At 45.7% G+C, this 16,750-nt stretch overlaps 1 protein-coding gene across 1 annotated transcript in view; it reads right to left on the reverse strand.

Annotated features, from left to right (window-relative positions):
* LOC144153675 (complement factor B-like) overlaps positions 1 to 16,750 on the reverse strand; it is a 142,940-nt gene that overhangs the window by 50,483 nt on the left and 75,707 nt on the right. The window contains exons 13-14 of the mRNA XM_077685334.1: positions 12,010 to 12,219; positions 3,599 to 3,750 (exon numbers count right to left, since the gene is read on the reverse strand). Of these exons, the coding sequence (XP_077541460.1) occupies positions 3,599 to 3,750; positions 12,010 to 12,219 (362 nt within the window). The remainder of the gene's footprint in view (positions 1 to 3,598; positions 3,751 to 12,009; positions 12,220 to 16,750) is intronic.

Here is a 16,750-nt window from a genome sequence, read left to right on the forward strand (position 1 = left end):
AATGGTAATAAACAGTAATAGAAACAGAGTGCCTGGAATCGCTGTAGAACTTTGGTCGCGGCCAGCTGCCCAATGAGCTGCCGAAATCACGGCGCCTCCGCCGCCAACGATCGGTTCGTTCGTTCTCGAGGGCAGAAGCTCCGCGCTCCGGCCCTCCGATTGGAGCGGCGAGCCGGGCGAGCCGGCGAAAAACGCCGGCAGTGCGGAAGCGGCAAACACAAACTCGTGACGTGTTTGGATGTTGTTTATTTACACAATCTCCTCGGGATGTCGATTGCGCGTGGTCCTCTGCTGGCTGCTCGGTTGCGTTTCGCACACTTTAAAATTGATTTTAAATATGTTCTAGGCTGTATGCGCCGCTGATATTTTGCAGATGATGTATATCTGTTCCCACCAATCTATCTCCGAAGTTATCTCGCCTTCGAAATTTTTGTGTATGTGCCCCTTTAAGTAGCAACAATGACAATAAGCGTTTTAGCAGATTATGACGTTTACAGCCTGTCGGTATCAAAAAGGTGTCGTTTCGCTCGCTTTTCTTTCGTTCTAATTGTATCTTTTAACCCTCTCAACGTACTTTGATGCCCAAGCGAAATTTCACGCATCCAAGGTATCAGTTGCTAGTTTACGCTGGTGCCGTTTACTTCTTGTGTTGGCCCTTTTAATCGTGTCCCTTGTAACATAACCTGCAGTCGATCAACATGCAAAACCAGCTACCCAATTTCTTAGCATATTGACATTACTCAACACACAAAGTTGTGTAGATGTATTGTTTAGACATTTTTAACTCCAACATGATTAGGCCTACTCAAAACCCTCCGGCCTAGATAGAAAACCTCCAGCGCTGGTGAATGCGTGCCTCGCAGCGACCGTCTTGCGTAGCTGGCGCGAGGCGCCGGGCACGACCTTTCCGCAGTGGCTTTAGCGAACAAAAGATATACCGAGCGCAATTGAGCGCTTGCCTTGCGGTGACCGCCCGGCGTCGTTCATGCTTGCGCTTGGCCTTGCGCCACTTAAGGAGCTTCCATTTTCATTGCCGTGTAGGGACTGACGCGTCACGGGTCTGCCACGCCGAAGATGATGACCACGAATCTGTGAAGCCATCTCGTCCCCAACCAAACGTGGAACATTGCCACCGGACCAGTTGACGGACATGTGGAGGTCTAACAAGGCGACGAAGCGCTACAACAGGAATTGCCCTACGCAGCTGTGCTGTCGGAAGACGAGGACGAAAGGGATGGCCAGGATTGCTACTGATTAAAACACACTACATACTTTAATTGTCTTTGCTGTACAGTGCCGTCCAAAACAGGCTTTGCCCTTCTGGGGTGCGGCTATTCCCTCTCTCTTAAGATCCGCTGTCACTGTAGGGAGAAGTTAGGCTAACCCACAGCGCTGCTGTCTCTGTAGCGTTTCAAGTACAAGCTGCACCATGCTTTGCTGTACTACTTTCTAGCCAGTTTTTTCTGCATAGAGACCTTTAGGTCATTTGTATGGTGTCTCCGCAATTTTGACACTTTACGCAACACGCGAGCACCTAAGCTTATGTATTTCTGTTGTACTGATCGCACCGTGTGGCTCGAATACGGACCACCGTCGCCAGAATGTTTCCTTTCAGCGGTTCTCGTCACAATGCTCCGCTCCTACGTAACATACATCATCTACAACTAGGGTCGCAAACACAGTTCCATCAATATTCTCGTATGCAGGTATGAAATATTGTTGAGTTTGTCGAGCTTGCCACCCTATCGCATCGCAGTGGGCCCCTTTCTTTTATGCTGCCTTGCTTTTTAGGCTCCGCAACGACGCAGTCCAAATTTCTGCTGAAGTGGCAGTTAGACTACTCCCGGTAAGGGCTATGTCAGTAAATGAGTAATTTAATACTTTGCTTAACTTCTGCTTTGTACAATATGTTGCACCTGCGGCAAAGAAAAGAAGTACATCGGCTAGGTAAATGACATAACGGAGCCGGGGTTGAAGAGCCTTCTAAAAAAACTTCTGTTTAAATGAATAACAACTGCTTTTGAAGATTCGTATTTCAAGGTTTGTTGTGTTAGAAGATACGTGTAATGTAGCAAAGGAACGTTAACACTTTTACGAAAAGCACAACAATGAACCGGACAAACATGACAAAAAGGCATACGCCAGTTGCAGGCAACGTTTACTGGGGACACTGAAGTTTCCAGTACACGAAAGGAGTGACTGGACATGCACATTGTGATTAGCACAAACGCAATCAACTAGGACCTTTTGACAGCGTAAGCAAAGCATGATCGCCTTTTGTTAAAGAATCATCATTCTTCCACGGACGGAGAAATGAAAGGGTGGCTGATTCTTCTGTTCCGTTCTTGTGTTCTGTAACATCTATAGTCAATTTAAGGACTTTCGCAATGCCTAAACGCGTGAATTGCATCTCCCAAAACCCGACCATTGTCGTAAACTTAGGCAGTGTGAAAATAGTCGGGAGTGCTCTTCGTTGTTCAAGGCGTGTTCTTGCTCACTGAGCCCAGCATTCAGGCACCAAACAGCGTGACTTATAGACAACCGACAACCGACAACAAGCTCCAAAGATGGTGCCTACTTCTGCAGGTGCCATGTCATGCGTTTCCCATGCCACGTCTTAGAAATTTTATTAGACAATGTTGAAAAGAGGAATTCATGGATATCAAGCGCAAAGACGACTTTGGCGTCGTCTTGTCGAGCAGCTCCGTTTCTTGGAGAATAGAGAAAATATCTGATCTGATTAGGGCGCAGGTGCAGCTTTCCCGGTCATAGCAGTTCTTTCGGGAGCCATTACTCTGGATTTATTCAATGCAATGCAAAGTGTTTCGTAGCAGCTATCATTAGGCGCGAAAGCTTACTTTGACCATAGATTGGGCACGTAAAACGTTTTGGGCAGGGCTCTTTGCTTCTACCGTATTTATAAATGCTAAGTTTGGTACCTTGGCTAGAGACGTTTCGGCAACAACTCACACGTTTTTAGGACAACGCGTTTGGTTGCTCTAGAGTCGATTAAATGCGGCCCTGAAGCCTACGCAGTAGGTGAGGGATTATTGATTCTGTCAGGAAATTTCCCTGTTTCGGAAAAGCAAATACTTGTGGATTTTTACATTCACATTCATAGCTTCAAATACACGTATGGTTCTGTGCTCGCGCCAGCAGCACCCTCCTTCTCCCATACGCAATGATTTGCACAGTGGAAGCTCAAACTCGACAGCAGAAAGAGGTGGTCGTCCCTCCCGGTATACCGCAAATAAGAGGATGATAACAATAGGCAGTGCAAAATTCACACTCACCGTAAACTCTCACTCTGCACGACGGTTTGAACGAGCAGCGGAGCAACGCGCAGAAGACAGATCAAAGCCATTCAGAAGCGTGAAGGTGCATCGCAAAGCAAGCGGTATGCAGCATAAAAATTGCGAAGCCCCTCCGCAACGCAGGATCATATAGGGCGGCGTCTCAGGCATTCAGCTGCATGCATTCGCGTTAACAACGCGTAATAACTGCTTAGGTGTCCTCCTTTTTTTATAACTTTTTCTTTCTTTAGGTCAATATTTTATGGCATAAATATAATATACTGAGATAGAACCAATTTACTTGCCAATTCTTGTGTTTTGTTTTTCCTGATCTCTACCATCCAAGGCCAGGATCGCACCACACGTTCACCGCCCAGAATTCTAGGCCTGGGCTTGTCGTCGTCTTCCAAGGCGGTGTCGCGGCGGTGTTTGTTGCTAATGCCACATACGCCGTAATCTGGAGAGAATACATTGAAAGAACACATTCAAACTTGGGCTCCTTCGCACACAACTATTCACGAAATCCTTCAGAATAAGAGAAACAATATCCTCTATTGAAGTAATTTGTTTGCTTTCATGCTGCTAGCTATTAGTTTCTGTTTCATTAAAATCATGGCACCACTTGCGTAGTATTTTGTTTCCTGTGCTTGTTTACTAATAGGTCCGCAAGGACAGTAGGGCTAATTCCCGTCACCCGTTTAGATACTGTGCTGGCCAGCGACGTCACATACGTTTGCAGATTCGTGTGCCAGAGGTAAAAGCATTTGTTGCCATTGATTGGGTACAGTGGCTCGAGTTGTGGGGGTGGAACGTGTATAAGTGACATAGGCGCGTGGCTGCAAAATACAAAAACGCTAAGAAAACCGTTATTTGGCGTTTAAAACGCTGGTCATGTCAGGCGTAGTCTGAAGCTCATTGGAGTAGTTGTTTGTGGCAAAAAACCGGCAAATTTTCTGCCTGAGCATACTAACAGGATCTCCGTACTGAAAAAAAAAATCCTTCGCACTCGCAATCTATTAGCCCGCGCAACACAGAATATTTGATTACACTGGCCCCACGCCAACGTGAACAACTATGGTTGAACGGCAATGGGCCTTACAACTATTGTAGCTGTCGGTGTGGAATGCTGTATCCTAAGTAGCTGACAATCTGTAACAGACATAAATCCTTAAAATGAACGGTGTCATCGGGGCTGAACCATTTCATTTTGAAATGTGTGAAAAAATAATTCTGCCATTTCATTCTGTTAGTTCCTGCCTTAAAAAACATCGAAATTTAATGTAAACAATCAATAGCTAGGGGTACGAACAACAGGGTAAAACTAATGTCCGTACTTTTGATACACGCATAATTCAAACCAATTTATGAACTGTAAAAAATAGTACATTTACAGAAAATCACAGTAATGCGGTCATTTCAATTCGGTACGGTAATGTTGCAGCAATCTAGGTGTACCTTTAGGAACACCAATGCATTCATGTTGTCTGGTAATATGTGTCTACAATCCAACCTATGATAAGAGGAGAGGCGCTTGCATTTTCGCCAGGCATAGAGTTGGAATAAACGAGCAAAATCAATCCTAATTATTAAAATACTGTTTTCCGTTTAAGAAGACCGTCAGGCGACATGACTGTTTTTTGTGTTATTTATAACATTGTTGTACGAAGTGTATGTAGTCTAAACAAAATAAATAATGATATCAGTAAAAAACGTGTAGTCTAGGCACTACAGACTTTAAAAATTGGAAACTACTTATTGCAACCAATACTTCAGACACCGACCACATTTGAAAAGCTCAGTAGCCAGCTCACTCATACGTACGCAGAATTCAAAAGTAGAAGTTAACAATGAATCAGTGAACCTGCCCTTCAGCTACTGCCCTGAACTATGGTTTGCGCATTGCTCTGTTGACATTTTATTGCCAGATCGTGTCCCCCCGAGGCTGCTAAACGCGGCAGGCCTGTGTATTCCAGCCGGTGTTATGCCACGTCGGGCTATCCCGTTCGATATGCAAACAGTGTGACCCCTTCGTCACTCGTCTACAAAGTCTTTTATTTCACCCACAGCGATGTAGACATCATTAACCATTTATTGTTTGAATAACAGCGGTAAAAGTACCCTGGGCGTGGGCATACAGTTCAGTGACTCTTGAATGAGTGCACATGTCCGTGCGGCTGCTTCTTCGACGTTTGTTCCGGCCTGTAGTATATTGCCCGCAAAATTCTTGCTCCAATAAGCTTGATTCAGTACGCGAAAGCTGCATCTTTTTTTACTACGTGACAATGTCATTCGCTTAGAGAAGATTTCCTTAACCAAGCGAAGGAAAGCACGCGCAAAAACAGTATGAACGTGTGTACAAGGCAAGCAGTACACAGTAATGAGCGATAGGCCACTTTTTCCACTAATCACAATATTACATGACCAGTTCTTCTACGGTGTGGACTTACGAGGCAGATATTTAGGTTGACAGCGAGAGACTTGAAAAGCTTACATAATTTGTATGGGATTACAGGATGAATGCCATAGTGGGAAGAAGTGAAATCGATACTGGCACAAACCAGTATAGCAGGCCAAAGAAAGTAGAGTGACGCCAACCATGGATTACAAAGGATTGGCAGAAGGATGACAAACCGAGTAACCGAACAGATATAACGAATAGGCGCAAAAGCCGTTCGTGACAAAAAACCTATTGGAGGGGTAAAAAAAGAGAACTTTGGAGGAAAAATACTTCAGTGAATGCAGTACACGAGGGCTCAAAAGTCTACAAGCTTTCTTCAGCGGATATCATATGACTGGCACCAAGTAAAAAGGCACCGTGCCGTTGTGTTGAAATTCGTTGAAAGTGTGCCACGTCATGGAGTTGCAGCGTCCTTTTCATTCTTTCTGAATGATCATGTTGGTATGGCATGTACGGATTGTTAAAGAAACCCTAAAGTAATTTTTTTAAAGTTGGGGCGGTTGCCAGGGCAAATTGTAGTCTGGAGTCTCCAGACCATGTTTCGACCACTCTCTCGGCGTTTACGCGACTTTATTCAGCAGAAAAATCAATCCGGAAATGCTGCCTTCTTCTCTGCATCCTCCTTGCCTATTTACCATGACGTTTTGTATGACGTCAATTCGAGATGGCTTGGCTTGACTGCGCTACTGCACGGCTCGCCTATACTCCGACTGAATGGACCGGCCCAGCGTTGAATCGGCGCACCGCCTGCGCGTACTCTCCATTTGTGCCCTCTGTTGAAACTATGCCACGACACTTTTGTGGCTGGAAGACTGTGGTTTCACTTATTTTGTAGACTGTATGAAGCTCAAGGTCCCGGTCGCTCCGCACAAGCGCCATTGTACCGCTTCGATGACTGGTACACGCGAAGAAAAACCTACGGCAAATTGAAGGTGGCAGAAGAGTATGTTATGTTAATATAGGTACCAAAGAATTAAAATGAACTGAAACTTTTTTCCCACAGCGTTAGACTAAATTGGGGTGAGAACTTTTTGCGCTGAGTGAAATAGCAGTCAGTACAGATAAGATATTTGTGGGAATTTCGTTCACGCCTACTGCTCGAGCGCGATTCAAGAAATAGTCACCTAAGCTGCTTGGTATGCTAAAGCTAAATGAAAATGTAAACTAATTAAACATTATCACGGCCGGACTAGAGAGGCGCGCGCGCCTCCAGTCCGGCCGTGACGTTATATACTTTGTAGTTCCACTCCTGGCAGCGCTGGCTTGTTGAAGAGTGGTATGGAGCCCTAGATATATTGCTTTACAATTCGCCAGTTCGAATCACTGAAAGCACGTGGTTTCTTTTTTTTATCTTTATTTATTTGTTTTTGGGAAATGTTTTCTATTCTGCATTCACAATCTTTGCGCTGTAACGTCCATTGCTCCACGAGCGAGTTTTTGTTGTGGTGTCGCCATAAGCACCGACTACTTTCGGGCACAGTCCCGAATCAGTCGACCTTTGCCAAGGTGCGAACACGTCTCCTACAACATAGGCACAATCCAGACAAGCTTCAAAGTTGGGGGAAAAGGGCATCGCATTTGAGCGTCTCTGGGGACGCGGAGGGGGCCCACCGCGTACGCCTCGGCTAGTGATTGTTGCGATGCCACGCCGTGCTGGTTGGCTTATCTGACGCATTTTACAGCCACTATTCCAGGAGCGCGGTATACCGAATACTCAGATATTGAGAATCATTTTGTTTCCCAGACCCTTAACCGAAACTGGTTTGAATTCTAATCTTGGACACCGCCCAATCACGTAGCACCTCGTATCACCGCCCAATCACGTAGCACTTTAGTGGCTGCGGTCGTCCTAGATCCCGCATGGTAGTTTTAGGGCGCAGCCCTTTGGCGGTCGTTCGTGGGCTGAACGGCGTCGCCGTCGGTGTCATCGAGCGAACGTTGGCAAGTCCGAAGAGTGGAACAAAGCATAGGAGGAGACTGTCGAGAAATTGGGAGGGAGGCCGTTCGCTGGCGCGAGGCCAGCGCCATTCGCTGGCGCAGCACTGGCGCGAGGCGTTCCTCCAAAGGGCGCGGGAGGGGGGAAGGGGCAGTATCCTGTTCCCGCACTAGCGATCCACTGCTCGACGCTTGGCGAAAACGTAAGGGCGGCGTACGCGTGGCAATGATGAGCGTTCGCTTCCTAAAACCCAGTTCGCGGTCGCTTCCGGAGACGCACTTCGCTCCGCCGACACAGGGATTCACCATGGCTGCCGTCAAGAGAACCCATGAGTGAGTGCTGCCTCAGCGCACTGCAGCCACCAGGAGTAAGTGCTGAACTGCGGGTGACGCAACCGATCGTGCGCATCTCCAGCGGCTGTTGTGGAACGCGCGCATGCGCTGTCAGCCAGTTCATACTGAGCAATGAGGGACACAACTGGTCTATGTGCTTCGTCAGTCACTGCAATTGTAAGTTTTCTTTAAGCATACAAATATGTCCGTGTGAACTTCTCCGCCTCAACACAGACAAAACAGCTATACAGCTGCGCCCAAATATAGCATTTGGGAGTATTGTAATCGGCATCCAATATTAAAAGCAAAGCTTTCTACCTCTGCCAGCCAACGGTTCCTCCGTGGCGTGCGCGACAAGAAACTCCCGTCTCGGCTGGGAGGCGGAGGGCGGTTTTTACTCACGGAGCACCGTGTAGATGGCGTGGAAATGAATACCCGGCGTTCCCAGCGCGCAGGTACCTGCTAACACCGGCAGGCACATCGTCAAGACGGGTCTGTCTTCTGCTTTACAAACAGTTTTTGGGCCGGTTTTGGGGCACCTTCGCGTCCATTGCGCGCTTCCTTCGCACGGCTTGATTAACGTGTTCCACTGCACTTCCTGGGTCACTGGGACTCGATGGAATTAGGTCGTCATACGGCAAAGATACATTAAGAATTGGTCTGCAGGGCGGGAAAACAAAATAGAGACCACAAACACATATCTGGCCGCTAGAGAAACGCTACCTTGAGCGCACCGCTTGCTAGTTGTGGGACTCCGTTTTATAAATTGGTGAATACCAATTCGGTTGTGTTTGAAGGGGCATTACAAAAGGCGAATTAGCAACTGGTTCTGATAAATAGCGATTAGAAAAGTTCCCTCAGCTTCCTCGCAATCCTCAAACTTACTATTCTAACTAGTCTAAATCGGTAATAATGGGAATTACTAAGGTCACATGGCGAAATATTTCGGTGTCTACGCTTGTGTAGCGAGGTGGAGTAGACGCGAGCTATCAGATAAGAATAGCTAGGTTCCGCTGTCTCACCCTTTGAAAAACGCCCCTCTCCGTTTTCGTTCTGCCGACGCACGGCTTGGCTACAGCGGCGGCGTTCGCCGCTATATCCCGGTTGTGGCCGACACTGCTGCGTTCGTGACACCTAACCCGAAAATTCCACGTTACCGCTGGCAGAATGTCTGGTTTCACTCTTTGGAGAGCCACGTCTGTGAATTCATGAGACGTCGCATGGGCAACTGTTGTGGGTGTCCTTTTCAGCTTTGCTTCCCAACTATCTTCACAGCGTGGAGTGGAGCGAATTTCCTTTCTTTTAAACTTTATAAAAATACAACGGCCTTATTGACTGGATAAATGAAGAAAAGTGTGCGTATTTGAGCACGTCTTCGCAGTGCCAGCAAAAACGAGAGCTTGGCAAATTCACTTCAGTGTCTTTTTAAGGAAATCACGGTGCGCGCGCACACTGCAGAGACGTTTTGTCTGGAGATAATCCCCAATGCGGAATTACCTTTGAACGATTGTTCTTGCTTATTTCACATCCTTTAGATCTGCCTGTTAGGGCAAAGGTTTTTTGTCTATTCTCGGTGATGCCATTAAGTGGTGGACTACTGTGCGGTGTTTTGCCGGCAGCAGTCCTGGCCGGAACAAAGGCTTCCCTTTTGCTGTGGCAGCAGCGGCCAATTCATGACATTCAGAATAACTAATCACTGCTCCAAGAGTGGTCTTCACAGGACCACGTTAGAGCAAGTGCTCTTTTTAGGGCCTGGTGTGGTGCCTTGCCTGAGTACACGACTGTTGTGATCCGGTCAGTCGATGTTACTGGGATTGCTGCCAGCTAAATTCATCTCGTGTTTTGATTCCTTACCAGCATAAATATCTTGAACCTATCCCCAATCTCCGTTCCATGTGTTGACAACCCATAAGATCAAAAGCCGCCATTGGAAACATTGGGAGTAGGTTGCTATTCCTCTCCGTGCAGCAACTACATGGGCACGCGGACTAATTTGTACGATTCGCTGAGACCTCGGTACAAGATTGTAGCATACTGAACGAGAGTGCGAAGCTGGGCGAGTCGGCAGGAATCCATTGATAAAACAGCGCAAAGGACGGGACACAAGTCCCTGTCTGTTTTCACTCGTGTCCCGTCCTTTGCGCTGTTTTTATTAATGAATTGTTGCATTTTGTACGCAGCACTGCACAGTAGACAGTGACGTGTCACAACGAGATTGCAGTCTGGGCTGCTGGTTCTAACTTGGCTGCAAACGTAGTGCTGTAATAAAAACGAACTTTTGTAGTTTTGAATTCGCCACTTACAGGAGTCAAACCCGTGGCATATACGACTATAAAAACCCTCCCGTTATGCTCTTTTATTCACTATGAGGCGAATAGTGCCTGCCATACCACGGATATTCTTCACCGCTTCACACGGGTTACTTGAACTATATAAAAAATGGCCACGTAACTGCTCCTATCGTTACAAATGCCCACGAATGACGATAGTCGACTGGCGCCCCTGCAATGTAAATGCCTCCCTTCTCTTTCGCGCTCACCTCTCATACTGTTCCGCTCCCGTCTCGTTCCTCGCAATATAACAGGCTAGATGTTTGCTCAAGAAATATAAATTTACTCCGTTCTACTGCTCCAGGCAGGCTGCCTCGATGCCAGAGCTGCCGTACGGCGGAGACGCGCGTAATTCCAGGAGCTCTAGTATAATGTTTATAGAACCACGTTTGCCTGCTCCACGTGCATTCCAAGCGGAACGTGGAACCTATCTACTGGAACCTCTCGTTACTGTTGCCATTTTATTTCTTAAAATTCCGCGAAGAGCTAAAGTGGCGCGCCAAAGCAGTCGACGGTTTTTTGCCGTTAATGTAGTATTTCTTTTGATAAAGATAAAAACAGTACTTCACGAATTTTTTTAATAAAGGAACACTGCCAATATCACTCATGAATTGATTTTCTGCCTTACATTTGCGTAATGTTTTGTTCTTGTTCAACAATATTGACAAGTATAAAGATTACCACCGCACTTAGGCGTTTAGGTTTGCCTTTGGGTATATAAGACTATTGCGCAGACTCAGTTTCACTTTGGCTGGGTGACTGAATCAAGTCGCGGACAGACAGACAGACATACAGTCCGACAGATCACAATTTTTCTTTAAAGTAGCCCAACAAAGACTATCGTCTTTAAAATGCCCCAAAGCGAAGTGAGATCTTCGTCGTACCACACAAAGAAAGGCCTCCCTTTCTACCACCGCGCGGAACAGACCTCCCTACAGGAGTCGCTGGCTGGGAGAAGGTCCTGCTTCGGAGTCCCGCCTTTTGCTGCGGCCTCCGTGAAGCCCCTAAACTAATGTGCAACCTTTCACCGACCGCCGCCGCCGCCAACCACGTACATAACCCCACATGCGTGTTTAAGCGGCCAGAATACAACACGGTCGGGTTACAGGCCTCAATTAATTTGGGCGCCCATCCTTAACCGTAGCTGCCTGGGGCCTCCGCCGATACTGGCTTGTCTTGCTACTCAGAGCTAGGGGTTAAACCTAACCGATGCATACATCTTTCATTTATGTTATAGGGTTGTTTTGCATTTACAAATAGTTGATGCATTTATTGGCTGTAACAATTCCACGGTGGCTAAATTATTTATGCAAGGCTGATGTTTTTTTGCGGAGGCGTAGTGTATCAAAGGTTTTAAAATTTCTTTAAAATAAGTTACCTCCTCTGTATACCCCGTATAAAGCGTCGAAATGATAGTCACTGAACTAGAAAAAAGAACGCTTCACAAATAATGCCCTTAGTGTACTTTTCTTGCTTCAATTTTCCTTAACCGTTTTGTATTGAGCCGTTACCGTGTGATGAAAGCAGGTACGCTACATAATTTCCAGACATTAATAAAGATTCTAAAATAGATTTATTGTGCCATACGTACGGCATGAGTCCAGTTTACATGGTATAGCTTAAAGCTGAATTCATGTATTAGTTGTGCACTAGAACTTACCTGTGGTATCGTTGGTGAGTACGTCGGCGAGCCATTGAAGGGCGTCGTAATTTCGTAAGATAAAGAAGTGCGTCTCGACGGGTTTCGAAGCGAGCTCCTTCAGAGCTTTGGCGTCCGTGCTGCCCGTGATGCCGATGCAGTATACCTCGACCTTTCTTTCTCCGAGAATCTTGGCTACTTTTTCAGCTCCGCCTCCGATGTTTGCTTTGCCTGCGTAACAACAATATCCCTGCTACTTAGCCATGGACAACGTGAAACGAATTCCCCAAGAGGGACCTCTATAACACGTATACTATAGCAGTGTAGCCAAAAAAGTCACCGCAAATGCTTTGCCTAATAATCAGGCACCATACTTCTATTCAGATTCAGCTTGCTCTCCTGGCGGGTATTTAGGTGTAGGAAATGGCAGAGGCCATAAAAATTGTGTTTGGGTCTGGGCGTTTTTTCGCCCGCATGAACACCCAGCTTGTGAAACCAGGAGCGAATCTAGTACCCAAGTAGTAACTATTGTTTCATTGATTGATTTGAGGGCTTCCTACTTCCGGTCGGTGCCGCTGGTCAACCGCATCGCGGGTGTGGCAGGACACGTGTTACACAATAAAGTCAAACTTTGACGCACTAGGAAACGCGCTGGCACCAGCCAATATTCCTTTCGCAATACAAAATTATGGCTTCACTACCCAGGAAGCGCCAGGAAGAAGCCGCTGATGTCGGCCATTTGTTCGAGTTTGAGTCGCGCAGGTTTCAACCCACGCCGTGCTCACAGCTGCTTTACAAATGTTCTCCTGGTAACTGCATTTTTCCTCCTTCGTTATGACAGCTGCTAATGGATAACACGGTATCGAGCTGTCCTGCTATGCAAGATCCCCTTCTGCGGCCCATACCCCTCCGTCCGCCGGATTTCTTCTCATGGATACTTGGTCCACCCATGTTGTTCGCCATTCTTTTCCTTCGAGGCTGCGTAATGGAAGCTTTCAGAAAAAGAGGAAAGTGTAATGGTATAATGACGGCTGAACACTTTTTATCGAATCGTCCATCAGGCTGCCTTCGCAGTCGAAGTAGCCTTAAAATAATGTAGATTGTTTAATAAATGTCATAAGTCTTTCTGCTAAGTTTATTACCCTGCTTATATTGCTCAGGAAGGCGCAATAAAATACAAAGCTTAACGCTGCGTTTCGTAAAACCCTCCTTTGTTCTTCGTCAAGATTTGCACCATCAAAGTTCCAATTCTAGTCACCAGCTGGGCAAACATGGTGATCTGTTGCAACGTAACCAGTAAACACAAGATAGAACCATAAAAATAGAATCGAGGGATGAGTTACGCAATAACTGGCGTAAGAAATGTAATGACTGTAGGCTGTTTTCGAGATTCCATCAAAACAATCACTGGGAGCTCGTACTTTCCATTGACTTTTACTTTCTAATAGATAACTTGTCGCGGACCGTCGAAGAAAACTGGTTACTACTGAAAAACGCTCTCACTAATCTGATAGACAAGTATATCCCGGTCATCGCTATAAAATCCGATAATACTGCCCCTTGGTTTTCGCGAAAACTTCGCCGCCTAAACAACAAGAAGAAAAGATTATTCAGACAAGCTGACAACACTAAATTATCTGTTTTCTGGCAACGGTATGAGGAATGTGACAGAGAATATCAAAAATTGCTCAATACCACGCGCTTACAGTTTTTTCAACGTGATTGATCATCCATGCTAACAAATAATCCTCGGCGTTTCTGGCGTGTCACCAATCCCAAGCATAATCACGACATCGTCTTTACTGATCAGAACGGCGTAATATTAACTGGCAGTGACTGTTCAGAACTACTGAACGAAACATTTTCCTTGTTATTTATAGTCGAATCTTTCCTCCCACAGGCAACCATACGCAGTAGCACTGATGCATTTATGCCTGAAATAACCATAACCGATGCTGGCATATTTTCTCTTCTGACTAATCTCAAGACTTCTTCTTCGGCTGACAACACTGGTTTAAATAAAACTATTGTAAAACATATAGCACAAAGCATCTTCCAATATTATCCGCTCTATTCCAACAGTCTCTATCCACCGGCGTTATACCCCATGACTGGAAGGTGGCGAAGGTTGTTCCGTTTTTCAAATCTGGTGATCGTACCTCACCCCTGAACTATCGCCCTATTTAACTAACCAGTACCATAGGCAAACTCATCGAGCATATAATTCACTCCCAGATCATTAACTACCTCGAAAAACATAACCTTATTTTTCGGAATCAGCACGGTTTCCGTAAAGGCTATTCATGTGACACCCAACTAGCTGGCTTCATTCACGAAATACATTCATCTGTAGACGCTGGAATTAAAGTCAACGCACTTTTCCTAGATTTTTCAAAAGCATTTGATCGTGTTCCTCGCCATCGACTTACTCACAAGCTTATGCTACTGAACATAGACTCTGCTGTTATAACATGGATAAAAGACTTTCTAACAGGATGCAATTTACATCAGTTAACAATCACAACTCCTCTCTAGTCCCCGTAACATCTGGTGTCCCCCAGGTAAGTGTACTCGGGCCCTTGTTTTTTCTAGTTTATATTAATAATCTACCAGACTGCGTTAAATATAACATAAGGTTTTTTGCGGATGACTGCGTATTATACCATAAAATTCAATCTAACCATGACCACAATATTCTACAATCTGACCTTAATGCTATAAATACATGGTGCTCAACCTGGCTAATCCCTCTAAACCTTGCTAAAACAAAACTTGTGTCCTTTAATAATCGCGCCTCCCGAAATTCAGCATCCTACATATTAAACGACAGTCTCGTGGACAGAACTTCTACCTATAAATACCTTGGCGTATATCTAACCAGTAACTTGACATAGAATAATAACATTAACCATGTCCTCGCCTCTGCTAACCGTTCGCTTGGTGTCGTTAAACGTAACCTCAGACATGCTCGCGCGCGTTTACGAAAGATAGCATATATTACACTAATGCTCCCTAAACTAGAGTACGCGGTAGCGATTTGGGACCTTCATCAGGCATATCTAGTAAATGACTTAGAAGCCTTACAAAACCGTGCTGTCCGCTTCATCTTTCCTGATTACTCACCCTATACCACCGTAACCGAATTAAAAAATCGTGCTGAACTCGAAACCTTATCGCATCGCCGCAACATATCTCGCTTAACATTATTTCATAAACTGTACTATCATGCATGCCTTCGTAACGAATTTATCTGTGAACCCGCCGCCATTTTTCCGCGTCGAGATCATCCATGCAAAATCAAACGCATCACATGTCGTACCGTTGCTTTTGCCTAATCATTTGCTCCTCGTACCACAATAGACTGGAATAACCTACCATCAAACATTGTTACCGACCCGAATACCACTAAATTTACTAATTCTTTGAGCAAAAATATCAATTTATAATATGTATCATTTCACTGCCTCATTTCATTCAGTTCTTGCGTTGTCAGATGACATGTGGTAATATAATATGCGGTTATAATCTGTGTAGTTTGTTCTAGTTACTGTATCAATAGCTGTTCTTTTTGTTCTACCGAATTTTTTCTATTGTTTTGCACTCTAGCAATGCAATTATTTCTGCCATTTTTTAGTTCTTGTGTTTATTTTGTTCTTGTTCTAGTTGATGTGACACCTGTGTAACCCACCTTACCCTATGTAATACCCTCCCCAGAGGGCCTTTAGGGTTTTGTGAAATAAAATAAATAAAAAAAGTCTACAATATTTATGTTCTTTTAAAATTGCCACGCCTTGCCTTATCGAACCTATGTTTTCACAATAATCTTGGGCTTAAAAAGAGGGGCACGCAGGCCCATTTGTAGTGTCAGCTATTTTACACCCTTTAAAGCTCTTCGATTCAGGCGAAGGGGAATTGAAATGTCATGGATCAGGGGCCATCTCACAGCTGTATAGTTGGTGACGCGAAGGAGTGAGTGTCGGAGGGGGACCACAGAAGTAGAGGATCAAATTGAAGTTCGCTACAGGTGAAGGACCAACGGGACACAAAGGAATAAAGTGGGGCGACAACGAGTAGGGCAAGGATTCTTGTGCGTGAGAACTACAATACTCTCACAGAAAAGCACCGGGGGAAGCCGGCGGAAAAAACGTGCTCCCATCCACTCCGTGCAGATGGATAACAAGCGCAGCTTGAACGTTCGGCCGTGGTTTACCCGTGTGTTACTACTCGTTATGGTTTATTCGCCTTTTTCACAACGCATTGCGCTCATTGCTGTATTTTCTTACCTTCCCGTTCCTGGTCTTGGCGTCGCTGATCCTAAGCTGCCTGTGCCCCGGAAGCATGCGCGACGCGTGTTCTTGCCATTTCGAAGTAACGTGCAGTCGGCTTTTGCCGTTTCCTCGTCCGACGCTCGTCCGCCCCTCTTCGCCTTATCGCTTGATCTGCGCTTCAGGAAGTAGCCCTCTCTCTCCTTTTTATAACTCCTCTCCAGCGTGGTTAGTTCGGCCATGCTTCACAGGTGGCACAGGAACAGCTCTGCGTGCACAGAAGTGCTTTCGCCTAGCCATATAAGGCTTCAATGTATAATAAGACGCACACCGGAAATCTGAGTAGATTCAACACCAACCTGCCCTGATGAGCAGGAAATACGTGAATATCACGGCCGTAGCAGCACCAGTCTTGCTCCCCCAAGTAAGTGATGCTGGCTAGCAGCCCAACCCACTCCCACAATAATTTGGAAGAAATCCTTGTAATTACTTACAGA

This window comes from Haemaphysalis longicornis, unplaced genomic scaffold, assembly GCF_048455015.1.
Source record: "Haemaphysalis longicornis isolate Haplotype H1 unplaced genomic scaffold, Haemaphysalis longicornis Haplotype H1 scaffold_9, whole genome shotgun sequence".
NCBI classification, from domain to species: domain Eukaryota; kingdom Metazoa; phylum Arthropoda; class Arachnida; order Ixodida; family Ixodidae; genus Haemaphysalis; species Haemaphysalis longicornis.